Here is a 23,745-nt window from a genome sequence, read left to right as displayed (position 1 = left end):
TCTGCTGCTTTTACTCTTCCAAGTTCCAAGTTCACATGGGTTTGAATTTCAACAGAATCTTGGGTTGGTTGCTTGTTTGTTTGATTAATTGATTTGAGAGAAAATCTAGTTGGACTTGAAACTCTGGATCATCTTTGTATTTTCTGATATGGCATATATATATGAAGAATTATGAGGATGGGGATGAAGACACATGAGAGAGATCACTTGAAAAGATATTTATTGATTAGAATCTGTCTTTAACATCACAGAGATCACCAGGCCAAAAAAAAAAAATTATATCAGAGAGATCTAACAAATTATCAATAATTATGGAGAATTCCATGTATACATACAGCAGAAACAGAATAGTTTTGAAAATAAGATTCAAAGCAGAAATATGGTTAGAAAGCCTACAAAAATAAATACAAAGGTCACTACTTTTTTCTTTGCTTTTGATGAAAATAACCTCCTACTCTAAGATATATTATACAATGTACATCACTCTATTAAATTATGATTCTCATGAAAAGAATAATTTAGTGCGAGGACGCCCTTGTCATAAAGATGAGGAATCATGGTTGTCCTCGAGTCTCTTCTGAGCCGCCATAGCGGCAGCCACTGAAGGTGGCAAATGTCTTAGACTTTCAGTTGGTCTTTCATCAGTTTCTGGTACGGTGGATGGCACTGTTGCAAATAAGGATTCCATGTCTTTCAGTGTCAGAAAAGGCTGATCTTGGTTCTTTGTGTTCCCGCTAATGAAGGCACTGGAGTTCCTGCTTTTGTTGAGTTTATATATGCTCTCTTCAACCGTGCCTTTAACCTAAAACCACAACAAGAAAAAAGGGAGATTACACAAGTGTGTTGGTGCATGCATTGGACGAAATGAACGCATTCCACAAGACCATCAGAAAGAGAGATGGGTGTGATTGAATATCCAAAATCCAAAGATGACTCTGTGTATGCTGACTTCTCTAGTAACACAACTGATTGCTACTTAATACCAAAGTATCGGAAAGAGAGATGCACATACTATGAAACGATGAGCTATGGTCTTATTTTTCTGTCCGATTCGGTGTACCCGGCTGATTGCTTGTGCTTCTGCTGCTGGATTGAGAAGTGGTTCAACAAGAATAACATGCTTTGCTTCTAAAAGATTTAGGCCGTTTGCTCCATGTTGAATTAAGAGCAGCAACACTTGAACGGATCTTTGTTCTGGTTTCTGGCCATGTGTCTTCTGATTTCCTTTTGTGCTTCTCTTTTCTCCTTTAAATTCACAAATGGCAACTTGCGATTTCCTGTACTTACAGCAAAATAAAGATAAGGAACTCCAAGTTCAGTATATTTTATCAGGAACACCAACAATTCAATAACTGATTTTTATTTTTCCTTGGTTTTATGCATGCACAAGCCGGACTGCGTGTTTCAAGTTTCAACTAAACGTTTTGGGACCCATGAAATCAACAACCTACAAACACATTTTTATCTAAAATGTGGTCAAAGTCAAAATCAACATTTTTGCAGATCGTCTTACCTTCCTCCTTTCATCCGGATATGGGTAATTCCATTAGCCATGAAAGCATGCTCCAACACATCAAGGACATCGTTCCAGCTTGAGAAAACAAGAACTTTAGCCTCCGGATCTGTAGACTTTATCCACAAGATTCTTCTTGTGATAGCTTCAATCTGCATGAGTACCCATGCAATCCAAACAGTAAAGTAGGGTGGCTCAATTATAAAAGGTCCAGATTAAAATATCCTTTATGGAACTACAAAGGTACATGAATTATAAAATTGCCTCGAAAGTGCTGCCATGAAAAGTGTTTGCATCATATAAGGCAGTAGGAAGCATACCTTTGTTCCATATGAACCTTGAACTATAATAGATGCTTCACACTTTTCACGACTTTGGATTGTTTGAAGCGAACCACAAGATTCATCTTGTCCATCATCAGCATAAGCAATGTTTCCAACATCAGTATGCTGTCGACATGTTGGGCATTTTACCCACTTATCTAGAACCTTTGTTCCATTAAGCAGTCTCTGCTCAGTAATTGCAAATAAACCTAGCAGGGCAGATATGAACTCAGATTTAGATGATATGTATCTTAGAGAAAATAAGGCATTCTTATGCAAGAGACACTCCAAAGAAGATAATAGTAAAAGGAGAAAACAAAACCAAGTAGGCAGGATGGAAGCAAAGATGAACGATTGCCACTTATGGCTCACTTAAGGGATCCAGAAAAGTTACACTAGTGTAGAGATTTTCAGTTGTATGCTAGGTCTTTTTAGGCCATACTCCATATTTTCATTTGAAGAGTCCTTTTAAAGTGATTACAGTATTGTCTCCTTTTCATTGAGGCAATTATCATATCATGGAGATGGGTGATGAACACTTACATTTACAGCATGTAATATGCCCACATGGGAAAACCATCTTTCGAATGCTTAATGTTTCTTGACAAACTGGGCATGTTTCTTTATCACCTGTAGGTATGCATTCATTTTTTGGTTCTGTAGAAGTTGACATGGTGGCTGCCAATTCAGTTACCGAAGAATTATTTGGACTTTCCAATGACATGTTTTGTTTAGCTTGTACCAAACCCTGGGAACAATTCAAATAGAGTCAGTACCAAAAACAGCAACAGCAAAGGAGATCATATATTTATATTTTGAAAAAGAATGAGAAAAAAGGTCAGTAAAAATGGGAAAAAAATTATTATTTTTCATTTTTTAAATTTTCTGATGAAATGTAATTTAGTAGACAAAGCATAGCACAAATGTTGCCAACCTTCATGCTGCCTCTGGGCCTGAATTTGACTTAATAGCATATACACCCAAGAAAAATAAATCTAAATATGAATGGTTAAAAATGGATTTTGTTTTTGTACCTTTAAGTAACGAAGTTTCCCTTTTATACAAGACAACAATCTCAAGGATGTGAACTTTTCACTAGTGTGTATGATGTTAGCTGAAGGTAATTCATGTTCACTTAAAGCATCAAGAGATTTATCATTCTCATTTTCTGCCAGCCGCAATCTTGTGGTCGCCATATTAATTTCATCATAAGCTTTCAGCATTTGCGCTTGGGCTATTGCCAAGGATCTTGCATGGCCAAACTCCTTGCGCATGCCCTTAACCAGGTAATAAAGAAGAAGGATCAGATTTTAACAAACTGGTTGCTCGATTGGAATACTATTTAGATGAAAGCTCTTGAAAAGATCTAAATGGATAATTAGCATGAAAAAGGAAAAAGAATAACAAAAAATAAATTAGAGCATGAGTAGGTCCTCTTCTTTCTATCATTCAATATTACAGGAGTGCTTAGTTGCAGACTTGCAGTCAAGTAGTTGCTACTGGAAGAATAATATTAATCAGGACATACCTCAAGAATTTGGAGGTGCTTGGTGGCTTCTGATATACCTTCCCTCCCTAAATTGGTCTTGCAATGGCTTTTTATAACCCCAAGAACAACCTCTAATTCAGATGGCCTTCGTGTAACCTATCAACCCAATATGATAAACAGGACAGGTTATATAAGCATCCTTTGGCTGCTTAAAGAGAAATCTTAAAGAGAAATCAAGGGCATTTCCGAAGTATATCAATCCAAACCAAAACCAAGATGTTGAAGCTATTTGCACTTCAGAGCAAATAGTATAAATACAGTGATGAGTAGTCATGTATTCCAATTCAAACATAATGTCCACAATACTAAGGAGGTCCTACAGGGATTGAAAATGACAAACTTAAGTGAGCCAGTCACATTCACTACATGCAAAATTAAATTAGGACAAACTATTTTCTGTATTTGATAAATCACAAGCAGAAGCCTATGGAATTTATATTTTGTTTTTTAAGGTTTTTTTGTTTTTTTGTTTTTTTTAAGTTTTGAGGTGATAAGAAGAAAAAAATTGCATCATATTATGAGAAAAGCTCACAAAGAATACTTTTTGGGTACAACAAAACTAAATGCTTTGAGAAGAGAGAGAGAGAGAGAGAGAGAGAGAGAGAGAGAGAGAGAGAGAGAGAGAGAGAGAGAGAACACGTTCCAAAACTCTGCTTCAAAGTTTATGAACCAAAAACACATTCCAATGCCACTTTGCTGTGAACAAAAGTAGTAGTGAGGTAACTGACCAAAACTTTTCCAACATCTCTCTTCTTCGATTCTTTATTAGAACTGAGTGACGTTGAATCTTTATTTGGCTGTGACAAATTCTGATAAAAACGATTAAGTGCAGAGTTCTTCTTCTGCAAATCCACAGCCTCTTCAGCAGATGTAGCTACCCCTCCGCCTACTTTGCCATGACGAAAGAGCCTTGCTTCATAACCCTGGTAAAGAAATCAAATTGTGAAGACTAAACAAAACATCTAAGTCATATTGGGAATCAACAAGGCTACCAAAGAACATGAGTAACGAACCTGAAATAATTCATCTACTTGACATTGAACGCATAGGGAACCATCACCATTAGGCTGGCAATTTCGACAGTATCTCACGCATTGAATATCCTCCTCTTTTGGCTTCTCCATGGTCTGATCTATTTCAACAAGTCGATCAAGTAACACTTTCCTAGATGCTTCTAATTGGTCCAAACCAGTCTGCATATGATACTTTAGACCACTTATGCTTCGGAAACTATATCAAAGGGACTAAAAGTTAATCAGTATCCACACAATATAACAACATAGATTAGGTTTACTACAAGGTCTTCATCTAGTAGATGACCTCCTGAATAAATGACAATATGCATCTTACTAATTGAGAATTCAATGGAAACAACGAACAACATTCTTGAGATGCTAAATATTTCTTAATCTAAGGTACAGCAACTACAAACTACTATTGTAGACATAAAAAGAGCAAAAGGTCAAATTTATGCCCTGCAGTACCAGTGATATAGAGAACCCAAATGTTTACTAACCGGGACGAAATTCTCGATGACTTCGAATTGCTTGGAGTTGCTATGAGGGCCTCTTCAATCTTTCTGATCAACTCACTAGAGAAGTCTTTGTTCTTTTCAGCGTGAAGAAGGACTTCCAACCACCAAACTGTACTTAGATCTTTTCTTTCACTAATTGCGTTACAAACCTTTAAAAAATTTATCTAAATGTTAAACATATAAAGAGGATGAAGCAGAGGTACAAAAGGATAAAATATGGGAAAAAAATCCATGAAATTATTTAGTCTGCTCCTAGCCTCAAGAAAGACGGAAAATTAAGATGGGGCTACCATTGATTATTTAGCACAGCATGTCCTAAATTGAAAGATGCAATGTTCTGTATGTATTAAGATAGACAATGGTCCTATACACAGGTAGGAAATATACCTGTGTGTAAGACTTCTTAAACTCCTGTTGAGCCATTGATAGCTTTGAACTGAATGCAGATAAGAATTTCTGTTTAATATTGTTAAAAGCTGTTCTCAAAGATATATCACTGAAAGAACTACATGATGCATGGGGCACATTTACAGATTCTTGGTCAACAAAAAGGCCATTATTCAATTCAGATGTACCATCAAGCGAGTTACCAGCACCAATGGCAAAATTGTCTTTCCCACTCAGTTTTCGCCTCTTCACTACACATTGATCACACTTTTCACTGCCAATAATCTTGGAGGCCATTTCCCCAGAGCTCCCAGGAAACAGTTCTCCTTTTGAGGAGCAGCAGTTTGTTGCCAATGGAAGTATTTCAGCAAGATTATGATAAATGTGAATATACAACAAAGGGTCCAGGCGAAAATCTTCAGCATGCTCTTCAGCTAAAGCCAACGCTTCCTTGTACAGTGATCGTGCGTGAGTAAAATTTTCCTCAATTACAGCTATTGCGGCAAGCGCATTGAGAGCACTAACTAACCTCCTGAGTGCTTCCTCTCCTTCTACCTTCGTCTTATTTACAAGAACCTACAGAACAAGATCCCTTAAAACAGAAAGAACAACTGGCTAAAAGTTTGATAATGTAACAAAAAGTTGTTCTAATATGAAACGTACCATTAAAATTTCTTCCATAGTCATGGGGGTCTGTTGCAGAGAACGAAGCCCAGAGCTTCCTACTTGAGGGTGGCAGCACGCTTGGCGAAGCTTCAAGAGTGTGTTCAGCAGCTTTCCCGCCTCCGCATGTGTGATGAAAGGATCTGAATCATTAGATGCTAAGGATCCTGAGAATAGTAAGCATGAATATTTTGTGAGACCTAAAAATTGCTTCCCCTTGCTTGTAACTTATTTTATTGCTTTTGGAATGACTCTTAAATGAAGTTGTAAAAACAACTATTAACAACCTCTGACTTTTCTTTTCAGAATATCATCTTTCAAACTTTCAATGACTTCTTGGGCATAACTCACACAAGTTTCATGTTGCCTCTGGTAAAAATGCTCTTCAATTGGAGATAAAGTGAGCCAAGAGAGGCATTCCTCCTGAGGGGGAAGCTGCAACTCATCTGCAACATGTATTTTTGAAGATCGCCACATGATTTTTTTGAAGAATTTATGTGTAAATTCCATAGCTCCTGTATCTCTCCTCTGAAAAGGAAAGGAAAAAGTGATTAAGAAAGTGGTGTGATATACACAAAGTTTGAACTCCATGAGAACTCACTAAAATAACTGGAAAGCCAAAAGGACATCTTTTGGAAAAAGCATGAGAAACCACTAACAACACTGAAATGTGGAAACATTAACAGAAGGCTGTGTTCATAATTAATATTCACATTTTTCTGGATCGAAGTGTCAACTTGGCAAATACTACACTTACGGTATAAATTTAGCTTTATGGTTCTAGTTAGCTGGAATCTTTGAACTTTTTACATGGACAAGCAGCCTCTGTTTTAGAAAACATTTGGATAGTTGAAACAGTAGAGATGTACTGAACTTCATACCTCATATGGATCTCGTATAACTTCAGTCCACCACCTAGAAGCATTGAAAGGGTATGCTTTAAGAAATCGTAAAAGTCCATATAAGTCATCAAGTTTACGTTGTATAGGAGTCCCTGTAATGCACCAACGGTGCTTAGCATACAACCGCATAGCCATTTCTGTGGCAGCAGCAGCATTACTCTCCACCATTTGAGCCTCATCCAAACAAATTCTCCACCAGAATATTCTGGTCAGAATAGTTGGAACAACAGGGTATCTACAACAAAATGGCTGGTCATCATCTTGAAAAATACAGGTCCAAGAGTAATTTGCCTCTAAATCAGCCCAATGAAAATAAAGGCAAATCTAACAGCTCAATAACACAGCTCTTTTATAATGACATTATGGTGTCAGATACATTTTTGAAATAATTGGATCATCCAACCTAAAACTAATTGGCTATGGGTGGAGAGGCTCGAGACCTTATACTCTATTATGCAAGACTTTAGTTTCCCAATGTGGAATACTCCTCTCAACGTGCCCCCTAACGTGGACATCTTGTTTTTGGGTGATGTTGGAGCACGTGTGTCCAATTGGCCTAACATGTGGATAGCCTGCGCTCTGATACAATGAAGAAATTGGAGCATCCAACCCAAAACCAATTAGCTATAGGTGGAGAGGCCCAAGACCATATATTCTATTATGCCTTATTTTCCCAATTTGGGATACTTCTCTCAACAATTTGCTTAAAGAAATGGTTGAAAACTGAAGAAACTATTCCTAAACCAAATATAGTTGCATGAAATACAGACAGGCACCCCATATATAAGTCAGCGCATGCATACATATATAACATGCCAAAAGACTCACCCTTATTCCTTAAGTAAGGGGCAAGATTTATGTTATGCAACATCCTCACAAGCAATCAGACAAAAAGCTTAACCATTTCTTAGAAGAATCAGTACGAATTAGTGTAGCCAATTTGAGCAAAGAAAAACAGAAGCAAGAATGCCACAAGTTTTGAAGGAACCTCTTTTGGAATCTCATCAAGCGTCGATCACCTTCATGCCTATCAGAGTCGTGTGACAGGTCTTCTTTAAGCACATCATATGTTGTTAGTACAATGTCAGCACTGATGAGTTCACTGATATCGATTGCAGATGTGTTTGAAAAAGAAGTCTCTCTCACACCTTCATAGACACAAGTTTTTAAAGAACCTGAACGAGTATGGCTAGGATGATATGAAAAAGTTAGTAGGTACCACTTGCATCATCTGGAGATAAATAATATAGAAGCAACATCTCAAAACCATTCTTAGTAATAAATACAATCTATATTGAATTAACTTATAAAAAATGAATCAGCAGTAACTACGATCTAAATTGAATTAATTTATCAAAAATGAATCAGCTAAGTAGTTCTGAAACCTTCACTCAAGAGAACTACAAGCAATACATCCATATGCAGCACACATAAAATAAGCAGAGATGAATTTCAGTATTGTACATAAATGTTTCATGATCTTTGGCAGATGACATGAATCCCCAGATAAGGCTAATGCTTTTCTACTAGAACCCAAAGTACGTAGATAATAATAAGTTTATTAAAGATATACTTAAGTCCAAATATATCATACCATATGCTTAGGTTAGCCAATATGCCAGTACATCTTCTAACGAATGCAATCTTTATAAACTTTATATACTATACCGATCCATGGAAATTGAAGGAAATTTAGCAGATTTTTATAAAGTTTAACAGCCTTATCTTTTTGGGATAAATTACAGTTTAACATAACCAACTTTACGTAAAATTCAACTTCATTTCACTCTTTAAGACTGTTGAGATTTGCAAATGCTTGATAGTTAAAATAGAAAATATACCGTATAATTTCAGCATGCCATTGGGGCAATATAGGAGCCGGACATATTATAAGGGTGGCACCAGTAGCAATAGGCGAGTGAGAAGCCTGTATCAATTCTGAGCATAGCTGGCAAATATATTCCCCATCTCTCACAACTATTCTGGTTGCATTCTTCTTTCTTGTGCACCTCTTAACCACTGAACTCTTTCCAAATTCTTGTCCGTTAGAGGCCTCTCTGGATTTTATAGTTTTTCCATTGGCTGAATAACCCACACAGTCAGCATGTTGCCATGCATCACATATGTCACACTGTACCCATAATCCTTTGTATTTACTACTTTCACTCACAGCTCCACATATACATTCAATTCGCTCCATTTTCAATCTTTTAAGATTGATTTTCAGATCCTCGGTAGCTTGAGATTCAGAATCAGAAAATACTCTGTCTTCATCTGCTGACTTCTGATGAGCAAAGATGCAAGCAAGAAGTTCAACAGTTTTCCCCATGCCCATCTCATCTGCGATAGTCATGAAAGATAATTGTCACAGGAAGCAAATAGGGCAACACCAGTCTTTGCTTCAGTAATACTATGATGTTTCTATGATATAACCATTTCCTTCGATTCATTGGACAGAACGAGAAAAATAATGCTTAAGAAAGATAAACACTATTAAGCATATTTCTTCCACCACCTTCATTACCTCGATGAACCAAACACAGCCATATAGATTTTGAGAAGGCAAAGGTACTAGTTGACAGAGAAGTTCCCTCAAAATGTAACAGCAGAAATTTTAGGAACTGGTAGATGGAAAACTTCCATTAATATGTGGTATCTGTTTCATGCATAGTTTTTGTTCAGGCAGGGCTTTATTGTTAAGCTATATAGAAATCTAGGCACTCACATGACATGGGAGCTCCCTTGACAATTGAGTGGAATGACAGACTCTGGAATTGTTGACAAGGCATTACTCTAACATTTATACATTACACGTAAGTCCCACAGATCATTCATTGTATTAGAATTAACTCTGGTGGAAGCATTTTTTCTTTTTAAGGGTTATAAAGCCAATAATCTAGCTTCTGACCACAGTGAAAAATTAATATTAAATCTGATAACAAATCCGGAAGATCATTTCCAAGAAAACTTATTGGGCATGCAAGAAAATCTAGAGAAGTGGGATTACCAGCAAGAATACCACCAAAGACATAAGCTGAAGAGTGCCCTGGGTGCAACGAAACATTTCCACTGGAAAAGAGACATTATCAAATTTCACAGTAAGCATTCGAGAGGGAGAAGGGGAGAGAGAGAGAGAGAGAGAGAGAGAGAGAGAGAGAGAGAGAGAGAGAGAGAGAGAGAGAGAGAGAGATCTTTAAAGGAAAACCACATCACAAAAAAAAAAAAAAACATTTTTTTTTTTATTTTTTACTTTTATACTAATCATAAACCCATTTGAGAAAGTCATACCTGAATGGGTTGTAGAACATTTTTGAACATGTGTCGAGAAATTCCAAGGGCAAACATAAAGGTGATAAGAAGTGACTTTTTTCCTCTTCGGCCAGACTTTCTGCATCTCCTTTCTCTCTCTGTACCATCCAGTAAGCTGCACGGCATTGATATGGTTTCAACTCAGGAAGCAAATCAGGCAAGTCATCTTGAAGCATTGCATCTGCTCTGTATACAAGATACACTAGAGATTAAACTCAAAGATCAATAGACACAAAGCACAAAAGTTGGAAATAGACTATGACATTGAAAAGTGATGATACTCACTTTGATGGTTTAATGGCTTCATAGAACCCAGCAACATCAAACCTTGCATGTCTACTACGGCCTGAATTAGCATCTCCAATCCCAGTATGCAAATCAATCTCCATTTCTGTTGATTTACTGACTCCATACCTAGCCTCCGAAGTCATTACTTCTGGATGTAGCCAAGCCATGACATTCATCATACTCTTTTTCCACAGTTGTCTAGCATTGTCCAGAAGTGACTCACAAGCATCAAATGCACTCTGAAGTATCTCCACCCTGACCCTGATGGTTGACATATCATTCACAAACCCAACCCAATGAGCTGGCCTCAGTGTCATAAACTTCAAACTTGTCAAGTGAACAAGACCAGAAATACCTTCATCTGGTCCATCAAAACTCCCTGATAAAATCACTGAGCACCTGTCTATATTCTCCCTTGAACATTTTTCAATTAATTCCAAAGATATATCAGTAGAGGATAACACAGGCCAATGACCTAACTTTATACGACTGATGAACTCATTTACATTGCACACTCGAAACCTTAGGGAGTAATTATCCTGATTAAAATCCCCACTAAATCCATCACCAGAAAACCCTTCTCGCAAAGTCAAATCTGTTAAAACAACTTCAGCAATATCAAGGTGCTCATCTGAAACCCAACAAGACCGATCAACTTCCACAAAATATGGCTGATCAACTTTATCTAATGCATCCTTTTGTGCTTCCTCAGTTGAAAGTTTATGTTCATCCAACTCTGCCTGATCAGCATTATCGTGACTTTCTATTGTTACCCCAACTGATCGGTGCGGCCGCCTTTGCTTCCTTCTACCCATCACTATAAGAAGAAAAACAAAAACCCCTAATTGACACACTATGAATTCAAAAGCACGCACTATAATAATTATTAACCATAAAGCTTAATATGGACTGTACCAACATGGAAATTAATAACTAGTTTCAGGTCTAAGATGGTATACAAGTACACCCAGATTAAAACCTTCACAATTAATATTTCAAATATAAAACATAACAAAGTTACAAAACTTACAAGAGCTTTGCTCCTAGCATTCACCAACTAACAATGGTAATCATAAGTTGGGTTTACAAACAAAAAAAAATAAGGCTTTTGCATGGAAATGGAAGAAGCATATACAATAGGTAATTGTAAAAGTCACATGACAGAAGACCATCCAAAAGAATGAAATGAAATAAACAAAAAAAAACTTCATAATTAGGAGATGTGCACTGGAACAATGCGAGAGGAACCATGATACAATTATGTCAAAAGAAAAAAAACAAGAAAAAAAAGATGAACAATTTACACAAAAATTAAAATACTTAAAAAAGAAAATAAAGAGAATTCATGGATTGGAACCTAAAAATTGCGTTGTTTGTGTGAGCTCGAATCAAGGACCGGGCATGGCCGCCTCCCGGGACTGAACTCACGCGCGAGTTGCGAGTTGCGAGGCGCCAAGGCACAACCTTGGATTACACTCGTATCTCCTCTACTTGTGAACTAGAAGCGTGGCTAACGTCACATCCTCATTCGAGTAGGAAACCCACAAAGTCAAAGACTTTTTCGCGATTTTCTTCGATTTCTGGTATTATTATTTGTCCGTTATTTTTCATGAAGTCACAGTTAGTTGTCAAATTCGACAAAGTCGGTTTATGTTTTGATTTCTTTAATAGTCAAATATGAAAAATAAATAAATAAAGCATCTACAGACGGCGTCGTTCAGAGAAGTTTCCCAAGAAGAATGCTTTGAGGCTTTGAGCTCAGAGATGGTCACACTCTGTAATGCAAGTGCTTTCTCTTCGTGGTTCCAGTCTCATTGTGGTGCTCTAAAATGTCTTCAATTGATCCTAATTGGCTCCCGTGCCCTAGGAATTTACTCAAATGGTAAAGGGCTATTTCTTAGATTCAAATCTTGCCCAAAAAGAAAATTAAAACTTGTTCTTCACTTTGGAGACCGAGTAAATTGAGGTTACTTGCATTGCACAATGTGTTTCTAACAGCTTAGCCATTTCTGTGGCAGCAGCAGCATTACTCTCCACAATTTGAGCCTCATCAAAACAAATTCTCCACCAGAATAATTGGAACAACAGGGTATCTACAAAAAAATGGCTGGTCATCATCTTGGAAAATGTAGGTCCAAGAAACATTTCACATTTGCATCTAAAACAACCCAATGATATTCTAAAGCAAAGCACTGAAAGATGTAAAACCTTACTAAAGCAGGAAAAAGAAACCAAGAAAATAAAGGAAAATTCTTGACAGCTCTTTTACAATGACATTATGGTGTCAGGTACATTTGCTTACAGAGATGGTAATACAAAGGGAGCATCAATTTTATGCCATGCCATGGATTGAATTGCCTTCCATTCGCTGATGCTACCGTCTTTAAACATAATTACAATCGAACCCTCCCTCCCCGAACTAATGAATTACCAAATCTAGTCTTGTACAATTTATTTAGAAAAGTCTGATCAAGAATGTCTTTCAAAAACACAGCTTCATCTGAGCTCTGACCTGTCTTCCAAATTTTGAAATCTGGAGGAAAGTAGTCAGCATCGCTCCAGCGCTTCAAGGAATCAATTGTGAAAGGGCCCTGTATGTTTCCCTGGGGATCTAAATAATGCCACATCGACGATAACGAGCTTCCCATCACATCACCAGGAGTCTCCTTCTTTCCATCACATCTTTCTTCAGTTTCCACATCATCGCTTAAACCAACTACCTGAGTTGCCACTACCTGCTTATCCACTATTTGCTGACCAGCCTTATTGTCGTCCTCTACAATCACATGCTTTGTCTCACCATTTCTCTTCTTTAGGATATCTGATGTTTCTTCCAGTTCCCATTCTTGCCAAAAAACATCATCGTCATTGCCTGCTTCAAAATCTATGGCACCTGAGTTCCAAGTAAATGCAGTTCCGTTTGCTGGTGTATCACAAATAGGAGAATCCGTGGGTGAAGTGCAAATGCCTTGTTTTACTTCTTCGTCTGGAGAATCCTTCTTTGGTGCAACTTCTATCTCTATTTCATCTGCCATGACTTGTGGAACCTCACGCAACAGTCGTGCCTGCTCATCTGGAGTCTGAAGCAGCTGCCTTCTCTCCAAGTACCCAAATAGCTCTCGGCGCCATCCCTTTTCATTGGCTCGATCAATCAGGTTTTGTAAATATGCAAGTTCTCTCACAAGCCAATGCCTTGTTATATCCTCATGCAACATCTGAACCTTCTGTTGAAGCTCCACCACTGTAAGATTCTTGAGCAAACCACCCTTAATTCTTTGGCGCAAATCCTCACATTCTTGTGGGGAGAAGTTATCATCCGAAAGCATGGAAATGGGGACGTCTTTTAGCATCCCGGAAACAGAAACCTGAAGAAGAATTCCTCCTCCGTCTCCGTTGCCAGAGGCAGAGGCCTTGTTTAGAGCTGTAACTTGGAGCAGCTGGTGAGAGTTCTTCTGCAGGTAGTCATTTGGTTCGGATTTGATCCTCACAAAGCTACCCACAACTTTCCCCTCAAAGGTTTGAAAGTCCTCCTGCCTGAGAAGACTCTCCACCAAAGACTTCCTCAAGTAGACCAGCTTTATGTTCTCAGGAATGACAGCAGCAAAGCAGCTTTTCGGAGTTGGAGTTTCCGAAGCAGCCATTCTCTTGGGCTTTTTCTGCAGCGGCTGACGAACTACTTTATGTTCTTCTTCGTCTTCTGAGGGGTCGGCAAAGTCATTGTCATCAGAATCCTCCGAATCCTCCTCTTGGTTGTCAGCAAAATGCTGCTGGAGCAAGTCGTATATCTTGATTCGGCCAATGGTTTTGCGTCCGAAGAGGGAGTGAAGCCTCTCATCGCAGAGAATCCTCTTCTTCTTGGCCGGGTGGATGAGGTTGTGATGATTCACATACTCGGTTATGATCGAAGCGACGTCGTATTGGGAGATCGGCTTGCTGGTGTCCCTCCCAATCAATTCGAGAAATTCAATGAGGGGTCTCGAACCCCATCCCACAAACTTATGCTTCTTTCTGCTCCTGATTCTGCTTCTGGTTCTGGCGAGAGTCGGAGTCGGAGTCGGAGTGAAACCGTCGTATTCTCCGACCCAATTGAACGAACCCATCAATCACACTTACTCAAACTCCAACCAAACCAAGCTCACAGAGGATACACAGACACTCAAACTGTAGAAGACGCAGAATCATCATCCAAGAGAACGAAATGAACAAATAAAAATGGTGCACTGAACAATGCGAAGAGAATTCATGATGAAAAAATAAAACTCAATAATCAGGAAATGAAAAACAATTTATGAATTGTAAGAAAAATAAAAGAAAATACTCAGAAGAAGATAAAGAGAATCGATGAATTTGAACCTGGATATTGCGTTGTTTGAGTGAACTCGAATTAACCTCTGTTTAGACTCGTCACTCGTATCTATCTCCGCACTTTTGAGGAGCGAAACAGAGAGAGAGAAAGGCCAGCAGCTCTGTAAAAATTCACACAAAAAACAGACACCTCACTCTAAAGTCTAAAGTCTAAAGTCTAAACCAAACCCTAAAAAAACCCAAAAAAAGCCTGGCAAACGTCACATTCCTGCTTCCAGTTCGAAAATGGAATGTAATATATAATATATTTTAAGAGGGCTGCTATTTGCACACCCTCTTTTTTCTTTTTACACACCCCTTTTAAAAAAAAAAAAAAGCCTCAAGAAAAAGACCACTTTAACCCTCCCCTCACCCACACACCCCATTCCCATCCCCCCCCCCTAACACACCCGTCCATCTTTCTCAAGCTTGCACAGCGACGCCCACCACCATTCTCCCTCTCTCTACCATCTCTCCCGACCACCCCAGCCCCGCCCCAGCCCACCCCAACCCAGCCCCAACCACCCCAGCCCTGCCCCTTCTCACCCCAACCCAGCCCCGACCACCCCAGCCCTCCAGCCACCGCGCGCAGCGGCTTCCAACCACCGGCGTGCCCTTCTCTCTCTCTCTCTCTCTCTCTCTCTCTCTCTCTCTCTCTCTCCGAGTAGCTGGTTCGGCGAGCACTTGCCGAACGGGTCCTTGATGTTCGGTGGGTACCTACCGAACAACACTCACATCGTTCGGCGGATGCCTGCCGAACGAGTGTGACATTTTCGACGGGCCAGTGTCGAACGGATGCGCAGCTGCGCGCGGGAGGAGAGAGAGAGAGGAGGTGGTGCTGCTACAGGGCTGGGGTGCGGGAGGGAATGAGGTGGTCCGGTGAGGGGCTGAGTGGGTGGGTCGGGGCTGGGGTGGGCTGTGAGGGGTGGTCGGGGCTGGGTTGGGGTGGGCTGGGGAAGAGAGAGAGGAGGTGGTGCTGCGGGGGGGTCGGTGCAGGGGCTGAGGGGCTAGGTGGGTTGGGTGGAGGGGGGAGGCCGGAGGGGGAGGGAGGGAGGGGTGGGTCGGGTGAGGGGGTTGAGGGGCTAGGTGGGTTGGGTGGAGGGGCTGGCTGGCTGGGGGAGGGTTGGAGAAGAAGAAGAAAAAAAAAAAAACAGGGGGAAGGGGGTGTGAACGTGAGAAAAAAGAGAGGGAAAGAAAGAAGGGTGTGTAATGAAATGAGGGTATTTTAGTAATGGGTTGGGTGTGTGTTGAGAGATTTTGAATTTGAAGTAAGTGTGTGGGGTGTGTAGGAGAAAAAAAGAGAAAAAGGGTGTACAAAAAGAAAAAAAAAGGTGTGCAAATAGCAACTCTCTATTTTAATTGGATTTTGGGTTGGAATTCGAGCTCGGTTCGGGTTTGGGCTTCGCAGGCATGACCTCTACCCACGCCCAACCTAAAAAGTTCGGGTTGCCTAATGCTGGTAACTCGGAACTTTAGCTGTAAACCCCGCTTACACGACGTCGTCTCGTTCATAGAGGTTTCAGAGAGGTGAGAAGTGAATTAGGGTTTTAACTGTAACCTCAAAAGGAAAGCCATGAAAGGAGGAAGGAAGAATCTGAAGAGAGCCGCGGAGGAAGAGAACTTCACTCTCAAAGATGGTCACTCTGTAATGCAAGTGATTTCTCTTCGTGGTTCCAATCTCATTGAGGTGCTTTTCTCTGTCTTCAATTAAATAATTAATTATGAATTAATTTTGTACCCTTTAAACCCTAATGGCCTCCTGTGCCCTAGAACTTTACTCAAAAGGTAAAGGGTTGAGGTGGGGTTGGGCTAATTGTTAGATTCAAATCTTGTCCGAAAAGAAAAAGAAAACTTGTTCTTCAATTGGAGACTGAGAATAAATTGGGGTTACTTGCATTGCACAATGTGTTTTTAACCACTTAGATTTACTTTGATTCTGCTCTGCTTATTCAAGGTAATGGATGCACAAGGAGAGAAATCTTTGGCGATGTTTCCAGCCAAGTTTCAAAAGAGCATGTGGATAAAACGAGGTTTTCTAGCTATGAACTCAACTAATTTCAACAAATTCTAGCAAATGTACCCACAATGACATTATTTTGAGTTACTTTTTCAATGTGGTCAGGGAGTTTTGTTGTGGTTGATGCAAGTGGAAAGGAGAAGGTTCTTGAATCAGGCAGCAAGGTGGCATGTATTGTTTCGCAAGTTCTGTTTTACGAACAATTTCGTGCCCTTCGGAAATCATCAGAATGGTGTGTGTTCCCATCACTGTTTTCTTTGGCATCCTTGGTTATCCCTAAACTGTGACTTGGCTGCTTTCCACCCTCTGTAATGCAGCTTGTTATTCAAGCATTTCATAGTGCGATGGTCTTTTGTGTTTTGGGTATTGCTTGTCAAACTTTGAAAATTGCCAGAAGTGAACTCAAATTTCATTTTGGATTTTCTTTCATATGGTAAAGGTGTGCTGTTTCATCATTGTGTTCAAACTTGACTAGAAATGAAAAGTGTCAAAATTGGTGTTTTTTCTTTAGTTCAACAAGGTGATATAGTTGCTGCCCTTCCCAACACCTAATTCAGTGGCACATTTTATTTTTTTCCTAATGTGTTTGCCAAGAGAAGGGTACTTCCATGCATATCCCTCTCATCTTCTTTTGATTCTCATCATGTCTGTTCTTTTTTACTGGTGTTTTTCTTCTTTTGACACAAATCTGACACTGGTGTTTTGCTTTGATATCCCATTGCAGGCCAGAAATCATCAAATCCACAGTTCCAGATGAATCCAATGGAAGTCTGCAGGGACACACTTCCAAACAAGAAGAGAATGAGCTCAACTCAAGTGATGATGAAGGACTTCCTCCATTAGAAGCCAATATGAACAGGGTGAGACCATTCGAATTGCAATCAGATGAGGAATCTGATTCGGATTCAGATACAGGTTCATAATTTAGAATTAGATGTGGGTTCAGAAACTGATTCTTGAATAGTTCTGCAGAAGATCTATACTGTTACGATTGCACCCTGATAATAGTGTCAGATTTGTGTCCAGAATTTGTAGACAGAATTTTTGTTGGATTGACAATGTATGTACTCAAATCATGTACTAAAATACAAAGAAACCTATTAGCACAGGGATTTTTGTCTATGATCTATCCATTTATGCAATGTCATAAACTTTTATGCGGACTTCTAACTTTTATGCAATGGGTTTTTTCACAATGACAAACTAGCTTTCAAGTATGCAAATGTCTTGACAGTTTCTGTTTAGCATTGCTGGACTTTTAATGAGTTTTTCACATTTTAAATTATAAAGTTTCAAATATTGCATAAACATCCATGTTGGGTAGTGTAGTACTAAAATGTTGTATGTGTTGGCTGTTGCATATGCATAAACTTTAGTCATTGATTCAACTTGTTGGATTTATGGTTTGTGATAAAAAGATGTTATAATTTCTTTTCTTTTTTTTTTTCCACTAAAGATGTGATAATGTCTTTTTCTTTTTTTTGGCCATTAAGATGTGATAATTTCAAATACACCATACCTGTTGGGTTTATGCTATTGTTAGAAATTTCAGGATGGGTAAGAGGTCTCTACTTCCAATCTTCCTCGTAATTTTTTTTTTTTTGGTCGAATTCTTCTTCCTCGTAATTAAAAAGAAAAAAATCATATATGTGAATCATGAATTCATGATAATGGTATTATGACAGATCTCTGCACGGGTAAGAGGGCAAGTCTCAAAATCGCGCCAATAGTGAACTGCTTAGCCACGTGGCATCCTCCCCTTCACTTACGTCGTGTGTATAACGTTCCAAAAATATATATATATATATATATATATATATATATATTCTTTGTCCTCAACGATTAGAAAGAGAGAGGGAGATGGTAGTTAGCAGGCGTTCACAAGTCACAACTGTGACAGTTGAGCAATCGTCCAAACGCCGTCGTTGCAAGCCACAACAAATAAATTGAAAGAAAAAGCTTTTCACTTTCCAAATTCCAACCCCCAAATTCATTTCCAAAGATTTTCATATTTTCTTTCTTTTTTTCAAGTAAGAGATGGCCGTGGTTTCGGCGGTGAGAGGCGGTTGTTTACCGTCACTGCATCATCATCGTCATGTGTTTATGAGATCATCGTCGTTAATGGGTAGTTGGGGTTCGTTAAAATCATGGAAGCAGCTCAATTGCCACTCAAACTCAAAGCGCTTCACTCTCTTGTCCCGTTACTCACAAGCTCAGGACCTTTTCTCCTCTCGCTTCCAAGGTACTCAATTTTTTTCTCCCATGCACTTTTCGGTTTTGTGTGTAAATTTTGGGTTCTGGGAGTAGCGCAGAATCTTAATCTTTATTTGATTTATGGAATAGATTATACATGCAAACTTGAAACTTCTGCTTATGGTTATACTCTGCTCACATTGATAGGCTTTATCAATTTGTAGAATGTTATTGGTATTTTAAATTATGGAGAAGCTAGCTTCAGAACAACTTTCATATGGTTTATAAAAAATTTCATGGTGTTTCGTTTAATGGGTACCTCGAGAAATGCTCCTCCTTTCACTTCTATTAGTTAAGTCATTATCTGTTGCCTTTTACTTAAATTTACGGAAGTGAAACCTAGCTTTAAACCTGTTGAAGCTGAATTTAGTAATCAACTTCTTACACTGCCTTTCAGAAAGAGTAAGTTCCCGGGTTTTGACTTTTTGTCCAACCTCTGTTATTGCTGCTTTCTTCTGAATTCACTTTAGGCCTTGGCATGAATATGCTAATCTGTATAAGTTTGAATTCTATTTTTTTTTTTTTTTTTAATCCTTGATCACTCTATTGATTTAAGCTGAAACTTGGAAATTCTTGTTGTTATCAGATAGTATTGAAGACCTGCCTAAACTGGTGGAGGATATTGTACAGACATCAATAAGTACAGGTCCACGTGGTGCCCTAAGGATGGCCCAAGGTATTCAAGCATTTATTGGGGTTGGTGGGGAGTGGCTTACCGACGTATCAAAGGTAACAGGATTTTTATTGTGATTCTTTCTTTATGCAATGTAAGTTTATTTCCTATTGCTACAGTTTTTCCTTTTCACTAAAATGATTTATTTATTTTGGTCTCGTCTGCGGGGTTTATCAGTTTGTATTCTGTATCTAAAGGATGATACAACATTATATCATTTATCTTTTGACATTCAATTTATTCAGGCTCAGAATGTCTAATTTTTTCCAAAAAATTTTCTTTGTAGCTTTTTTCTGCAATTGATTATGGCTCTAGAAAGGGTTGAATGACAAAAAAGATTTATATAGCCAAATCCAATTACTTGGGATTAAGACTTCGCTGAGTTGAGTGTTTTGTGAACACCTAGGCAGTGTATACGGTTAATATCTATTTGAGCTGATAGGAGTGACCTTTTATCTGAATAAGCAAAATGATCAAGACTAAATTTCTAATGACCCTACCTTTTGTTTGTAGTCAGCAAATTCATCTGCTGGATTACCAACCCAAATGCAGCTTGGATTGCTTTCCCCTCTTTATTTGAGGAGATTGTTTGAGCGCATGGGGGCAACGTATATTAAGTTGGGTCAGGTAAGTCTTGTTTGTTTTATTCTTGTTTTTTGATGGCATGCAAATAGCATCCATGTTTACCTAACAAGTATGGAGTTCCAAGTGGGTATTATTATGTACCACTTTTTTTTTTTTTATTATTATTCTTTTTTATGTATGGTTACTAAAGTATCATAAATATGGCCACTCCATTAGTTATTCCTTATATCCAATGTATAATATGGAAAGATTATCTAGTTATTTGTATTTTTCTGTTCTTCACTATCTTTCTTCATGCACATATACAATCACTAATGATAAGCTTACTTGCAAATGGTAGTTTATTGCATCCGCACCAACATTGTTCCCATCAGAATATGTCCAGGAATTTCAGAACTGCTTTGACAGAGCTCCTGCAATACCCTTTGTGGAGATTCAAGCAATCTTGCGTCAGGAATTGGGGAGACCAATAGAAAGCGTTTTTGAATATATTGACCCAACTCCAATTGCTTCAGCCTCAATAGCACAGGTTTTTTCTCTTCCTTTCTATTTTCACATTTTCCCCAGTCCATTTGTTATGCTTAGTAATAAGCATTGTGATATATTATGATTAGGTTCATGGAGCAAGGATAAGGGGCTCCCAAGAAGATGTGGTTATAAAGATCTTGAAACCCGGAATAGAAGATATGCTGGTTGCAGATCTGAATTTTGTTTACATTGTTGCCCGCATTTTGGAGTTCTTGAGTCCTGATATAAGCCGTGCTTCACTGGTAGAGTGGACAGATTTTTCTGCATTTTCAACTAATGACTTTAATGCTGTTTTTGGATGACAAGTATAAACATACCAATTAACTCCTGGAAATCACTTTCCCTTATCAATTTCTATAGTAGCAAATCACATTCAGTGAAAGAAGAAAAAAGTGCTAGTAATCTATTTCTTAGTGTCAGTTGCACTTTGTGACACGTGTAATGTAGTGCAATGACACTTCTTTGGTTCTTGTTGTTCTATCCTGCCTCTCATGTTCATCACTCAAAAGAAAGAATTAATATCCATTTAGTATTTATTCATATGTTGGGCAATGATGGTAGATATAAGTTTCCATTGTAATCTGTTCATCCTTTCAGTAGGTTGGTATTGTGAAAGACATACGGGAGTCCATGCTTGAAGAGGTTGATTTTTACAAGGAGGCTGCAAACATTGAGTCTTTTAGGAGATATTTAGAAGCCATGGGACTCACAAGGCAGGCTACAGCTCCAAAAGTGTATCACCAATGCAGCACCAAACGAGTTTTAACAATGGAGAGGCTATATGGAGTTCCTCTTACTGACCTAGACTCTATAAGTTCGCTTGTTTCTAGTCCAGAGACCAGTCTCATAACTGCCCTTAATGTGTGGTAGGACTTCGCTATTTTATCCAGAATTGATGTGCTTGCAATTTTTGTGTTTATTTATGTGTCAAAGTTTTGATCTTGTTTCTTGGTATTAAATGTTTCTGCAGGTTTGGCAGTTTGCTCGCCTGTGAAAGTTTCCATGCAGATGTACATGCAGGCAATCTGTGGTTGTTGCGTGATGGCCGTATTGGGTTTCTTGATTTTGGTATGCATATATCTTCACACACCAAGTTTACCCATGGCTTAGTTATAGTTGTGATTGTCATCAGCTTTTTTTTTTTTTATTGCTTCAGTTGCTTATACATCATATGTGAAATTTCCACATATATGACTTTATGTGTATATACTTTTAGGTTGTTACCTTTCAGTTATGTAAAATCATACTTGTGTTTGACTTACAGGGATCGTTGGTCGTATTTCCCCAAAAACATGGGCTGCAATGGAAGTCTTTTTGGCATCAATTGCAACTGAAGAATATGAATCAATGGCATCTGCGTTGATTGAAATGGGTGCTACAAATACAAATGTTGATGCCAAGGCCTTTGCAAGCGACTTGGAAAAAATGTTCTCATCAATGAAGGCAAGCATTAGACTTTGGTGTTGGGCTAATTGTGTTTTGCTTTCCAAAAATCAAATTTTTAATTTTTTATCTTTACTTTTCCGGAGACAAATTAGGAGCTGAGAAAAACAATGTTTAGCAGAAGGGTGCTGCCAAAAGATACCATTTTTTTGCCCTAAAACATTGTTTCTGTAGAAAAGAATATATACAGGAAAGGGGTGTCATAGCTGGAAGATTGCTGGATGTAGAAGTTAGAGCTGCAGTGGCATAATCATTAGTATTGAATCTGAACCAGCTTAGTGATAACATTCACATTGCATCTGACAATTCCTCATACGCAGGATTTGGATACAGAAATAGTCATAGCAACAGCCAGGGACACCTCTACAAATGCAACTGCTGTCTCTGCTAATCTAGTTGTTGATGACAGACAAATGAATGCACTTTTTCTTGATGTGGTAAGCTGTTGACTGCCTTTAGGTGTACATACCCGCATGATTTAGTGGTACTTCTGTAGCCTATGCTGTCATTTTGAAAACTTTGAACCCTTAAAAAAAAGAAATACAAGATTCAATTGGTAAATACAGAGTGTTTCAATATGGCAATTCTGAGGAACAGCTGTTGACTAGGAGAAAGCAATCATGTTAGAGTCAAAGAAGGGTTTTTTCCTCTCTTTATTATTATTATTATTATTATTTTGGTGTGGGTGTGGGTGGGGGTGGGGGAGTGACAATAGAAATAAAAAAATAACTGAAAATTTTCTTGGAAATATCAAATTATAAGGGAACAAGATGTATGTGGTTAGTGACACAGTAAAGTTTTAATACAACACTTAAAAAAGGGGAAATTTTTAAATCTAGTAGGTTTCTGATTTTGGTCTGTTCAAGGATGATCACCTGTCATAAGCTTCTTGCATGTTCTTATTGCAGATTCGGGTTAGTGAATCATATGGATTGAGATTTCCCCGAGAATTTGCACTTCTCTTGAAGCAGCTTTTGTATTTTGATCGGTACACCCGTTTGTTGGCCCCGAACTTGAATATGCTCCAGGACCAAAGGATTTCCATTGTCTCAAATCGAAGAAGCAACTACAGGGACAATTTCAGATGAAACTAGAAAGTGCAGATGCAGCTTCTTGCAGGTTGTGTAAATATAAATTAAAGCACTCCAGCACTGGGAGTTACATCCAATAGCAACAATACCAAGAGAGCTGGAAAGAGATGTACTCTGTATACTTTAGGAAAGCAAAGCATATTGGTTATTACGGTTTTAGGTATAGAATTGGCTATGGTGGTGACTGAAGTGTTACCAATATAGACCCATTGTCATTTCCATCTTACCACATTTCCTAATTATTGCTCAGTTGGTATTCGGGAAGATCCAGTTACTTATTTAGCATGCTTTACTGGGGTGATAGCCTCATCCATTTTTGCTTTGCCCTTTGGACTTGTATTTA

The 23,745-nt window shown here is 38.5% G+C and overlaps 4 protein-coding genes across 6 annotated transcripts; 2 read left to right on the top strand and 2 right to left on the bottom strand.

Annotated features, from left to right (window-relative positions):
• Nucleotides 1–288: 288 nt before the first annotated feature.
• LOC147289718 (RING-finger, DEAD-like helicase, PHD and SNF2 domain-containing protein) lies at nucleotides 289–11,952 on the bottom strand. Of its 3 annotated transcripts, XM_086236280.1 has the most exons (20): nucleotides 11,826–11,952; nucleotides 10,466–11,285; nucleotides 10,160–10,366; nucleotides 9,879–9,940; nucleotides 8,713–9,211; nucleotides 7,860–8,060; nucleotides 6,851–7,106; nucleotides 6,257–6,497; nucleotides 5,970–6,136; nucleotides 5,307–5,882; nucleotides 4,902–5,068; nucleotides 4,399–4,615; nucleotides 4,114–4,308; nucleotides 3,365–3,481; nucleotides 2,871–3,113; nucleotides 2,380–2,584; nucleotides 1,834–2,045; nucleotides 1,514–1,665; nucleotides 1,013–1,277; nucleotides 289–802 (listed from the first exon to the last, which is right to left on the bottom strand). In XM_086236280.1, exons 2-20 carry the CDS (start codon nucleotides 11,281–11,283, stop codon nucleotides 539–541), a joined length of 5,064 nt encoding a protein of 1,687 aa, XP_086092406.1. In that variant the 5' UTR covers nucleotides 11,284–11,285; nucleotides 11,826–11,952; the 3' UTR covers nucleotides 289–538. The 3 variants fall into 3 exon arrangements, with proteins under 3 accessions (XP_086092406.1, XP_086092407.1, XP_086092408.1); XM_086236281.1 differs by lacking the exon at nucleotides 7,860–8,060; XM_086236282.1 differs by lacking the exon at nucleotides 11,826–11,952 and having other exon boundaries at nucleotides 10,160–10,361; nucleotides 10,466–10,733.
• A 643-nt stretch (nucleotides 11,953–12,595) lies between these two features.
• On the bottom strand, nucleotides 12,596–14,973 carry LOC147289717 (uncharacterized protein At5g08430-like). Its single transcript, XM_086237507.1, has 2 exons — nucleotides 14,822–14,973; nucleotides 12,596–14,629 (listed from the first exon to the last, which is right to left on the bottom strand). Exon 2 carries the CDS (start codon nucleotides 14,566–14,568, stop codon nucleotides 12,862–12,864), a length of 1,707 nt encoding a protein of 568 aa, XP_086093633.1. The 5' UTR covers nucleotides 14,569–14,629; nucleotides 14,822–14,973; the 3' UTR covers nucleotides 12,596–12,861.
• Nucleotides 14,974–16,290: 1,317 nt separating this feature from the next.
• Nucleotides 16,291–17,986, top strand: LOC147289716 (Nucleic acid-binding, OB-fold-like protein). Its single transcript, XM_086238316.1, has 4 exons — nucleotides 16,291–16,499; nucleotides 16,767–16,842; nucleotides 16,935–17,061; nucleotides 17,554–17,986. Exons 1-4 carry the CDS (start codon nucleotides 16,386–16,388, stop codon nucleotides 17,750–17,752), a joined length of 516 nt encoding a protein of 171 aa, XP_086094442.1. The 5' UTR covers nucleotides 16,291–16,385; the 3' UTR covers nucleotides 17,753–17,986.
• Nucleotides 17,987–18,675: 689 nt separating this feature from the next.
• LOC147289715 (Protein kinase superfamily protein) lies at nucleotides 18,676–23,715 on the top strand. Its single transcript, XM_086235129.1, has 10 exons — nucleotides 18,676–19,071; nucleotides 19,669–19,811; nucleotides 20,269–20,382; nucleotides 20,681–20,869; nucleotides 20,955–21,110; nucleotides 21,469–21,734; nucleotides 21,839–21,936; nucleotides 22,133–22,311; nucleotides 22,632–22,748; nucleotides 23,220–23,715. Exons 1-10 carry the CDS (start codon nucleotides 18,867–18,869, stop codon nucleotides 23,397–23,399), a joined length of 1,647 nt encoding a protein of 548 aa, XP_086091255.1. The 5' UTR covers nucleotides 18,676–18,866; the 3' UTR covers nucleotides 23,400–23,715.
• Nucleotides 23,716–23,745: the final 30 nt, after the last annotated feature.

This window comes from Dryas octopetala, chromosome 3 (assembly GCF_963921425.1).
Source record: "Dryas octopetala chromosome 3, drDryOcto1.1, whole genome shotgun sequence".
Taxonomy (NCBI): Eukaryota; Viridiplantae; Streptophyta; class Magnoliopsida; order Rosales; family Rosaceae; genus Dryas; species Dryas octopetala.
Note: the sequence above shows the minus strand (reverse complement) of the source record. Positions and strands in the feature narration are given on the sequence as shown.

What these genes read in the sequence shown, in the direction of transcription:
- LOC147289715 (XM_086235129.1), top strand. Translation starts at nt 18,867, where the DNA reads ATGGCCGTGGTTTCGGCGGTGAGAGGCGGTTGTTTACCGTCACTGCAT. An exon ending in TTTCTCCTCTCGCTTCCAAG is followed by an intron (nt 19,072 to 19,668) that starts GTACTCAATTTT and finishes TGTTGTTATCAG; the next exon opens with ATAGTATTGAAGACCTGCCT. An exon ending in CGTATATTAAGTTGGGTCAG is followed by an intron (nt 20,383 to 20,680) that starts GTAAGTCTTGTT and finishes TGCAAATGGTAG; the next exon opens with TTTATTGCATCCGCACCAAC.
- LOC147289717 (XM_086237507.1), bottom strand. Translation starts at nt 14,568, where the DNA reads ATGGGTTCGTTCAATTGGGTCGGAGAATACGACGGTTTCACTCCGACT.
- LOC147289718 (XM_086236280.1), bottom strand. Translation starts at nt 11,283, where the DNA reads ATGGGTAGAAGGAAGCAAAGGCGGCCGCACCGATCAGTTGGGGTAACA. An exon ending in TCATCGAGAATTTCGTCCCG is followed by an intron (nt 4,616 to 4,901) that starts GTTAGTAAACAT and finishes CCTTTGATATAG; the next exon opens with TTTCCGAAGCATAAGTGGTC. An exon ending in GAGATGTTGGAAAAGTTTTG is followed by an intron (nt 3,482 to 4,113) that starts GTCAGTTACCTC and finishes TTGGGTTGATAG; the next exon opens with GTTACACGAAGGCCATCTGA.
- LOC147289716 (XM_086238316.1), top strand. Translation starts at nt 16,386, where the DNA reads ATGAAAGGAGGAAGGAAGAATCTGAAGAGAGCCGCGGAGGAAGAGAAC. An exon ending in GAGCATGTGGATAAAACGAG is followed by an intron (nt 16,843 to 16,934) that starts GTTTTCTAGCTA and finishes CAATGTGGTCAG; the next exon opens with GGAGTTTTGTTGTGGTTGAT. An exon ending in CTTCGGAAATCATCAGAATG is followed by an intron (nt 17,062 to 17,553) that starts GTGTGTGTTCCC and finishes ATCCCATTGCAG; the next exon opens with GCCAGAAATCATCAAATCCA.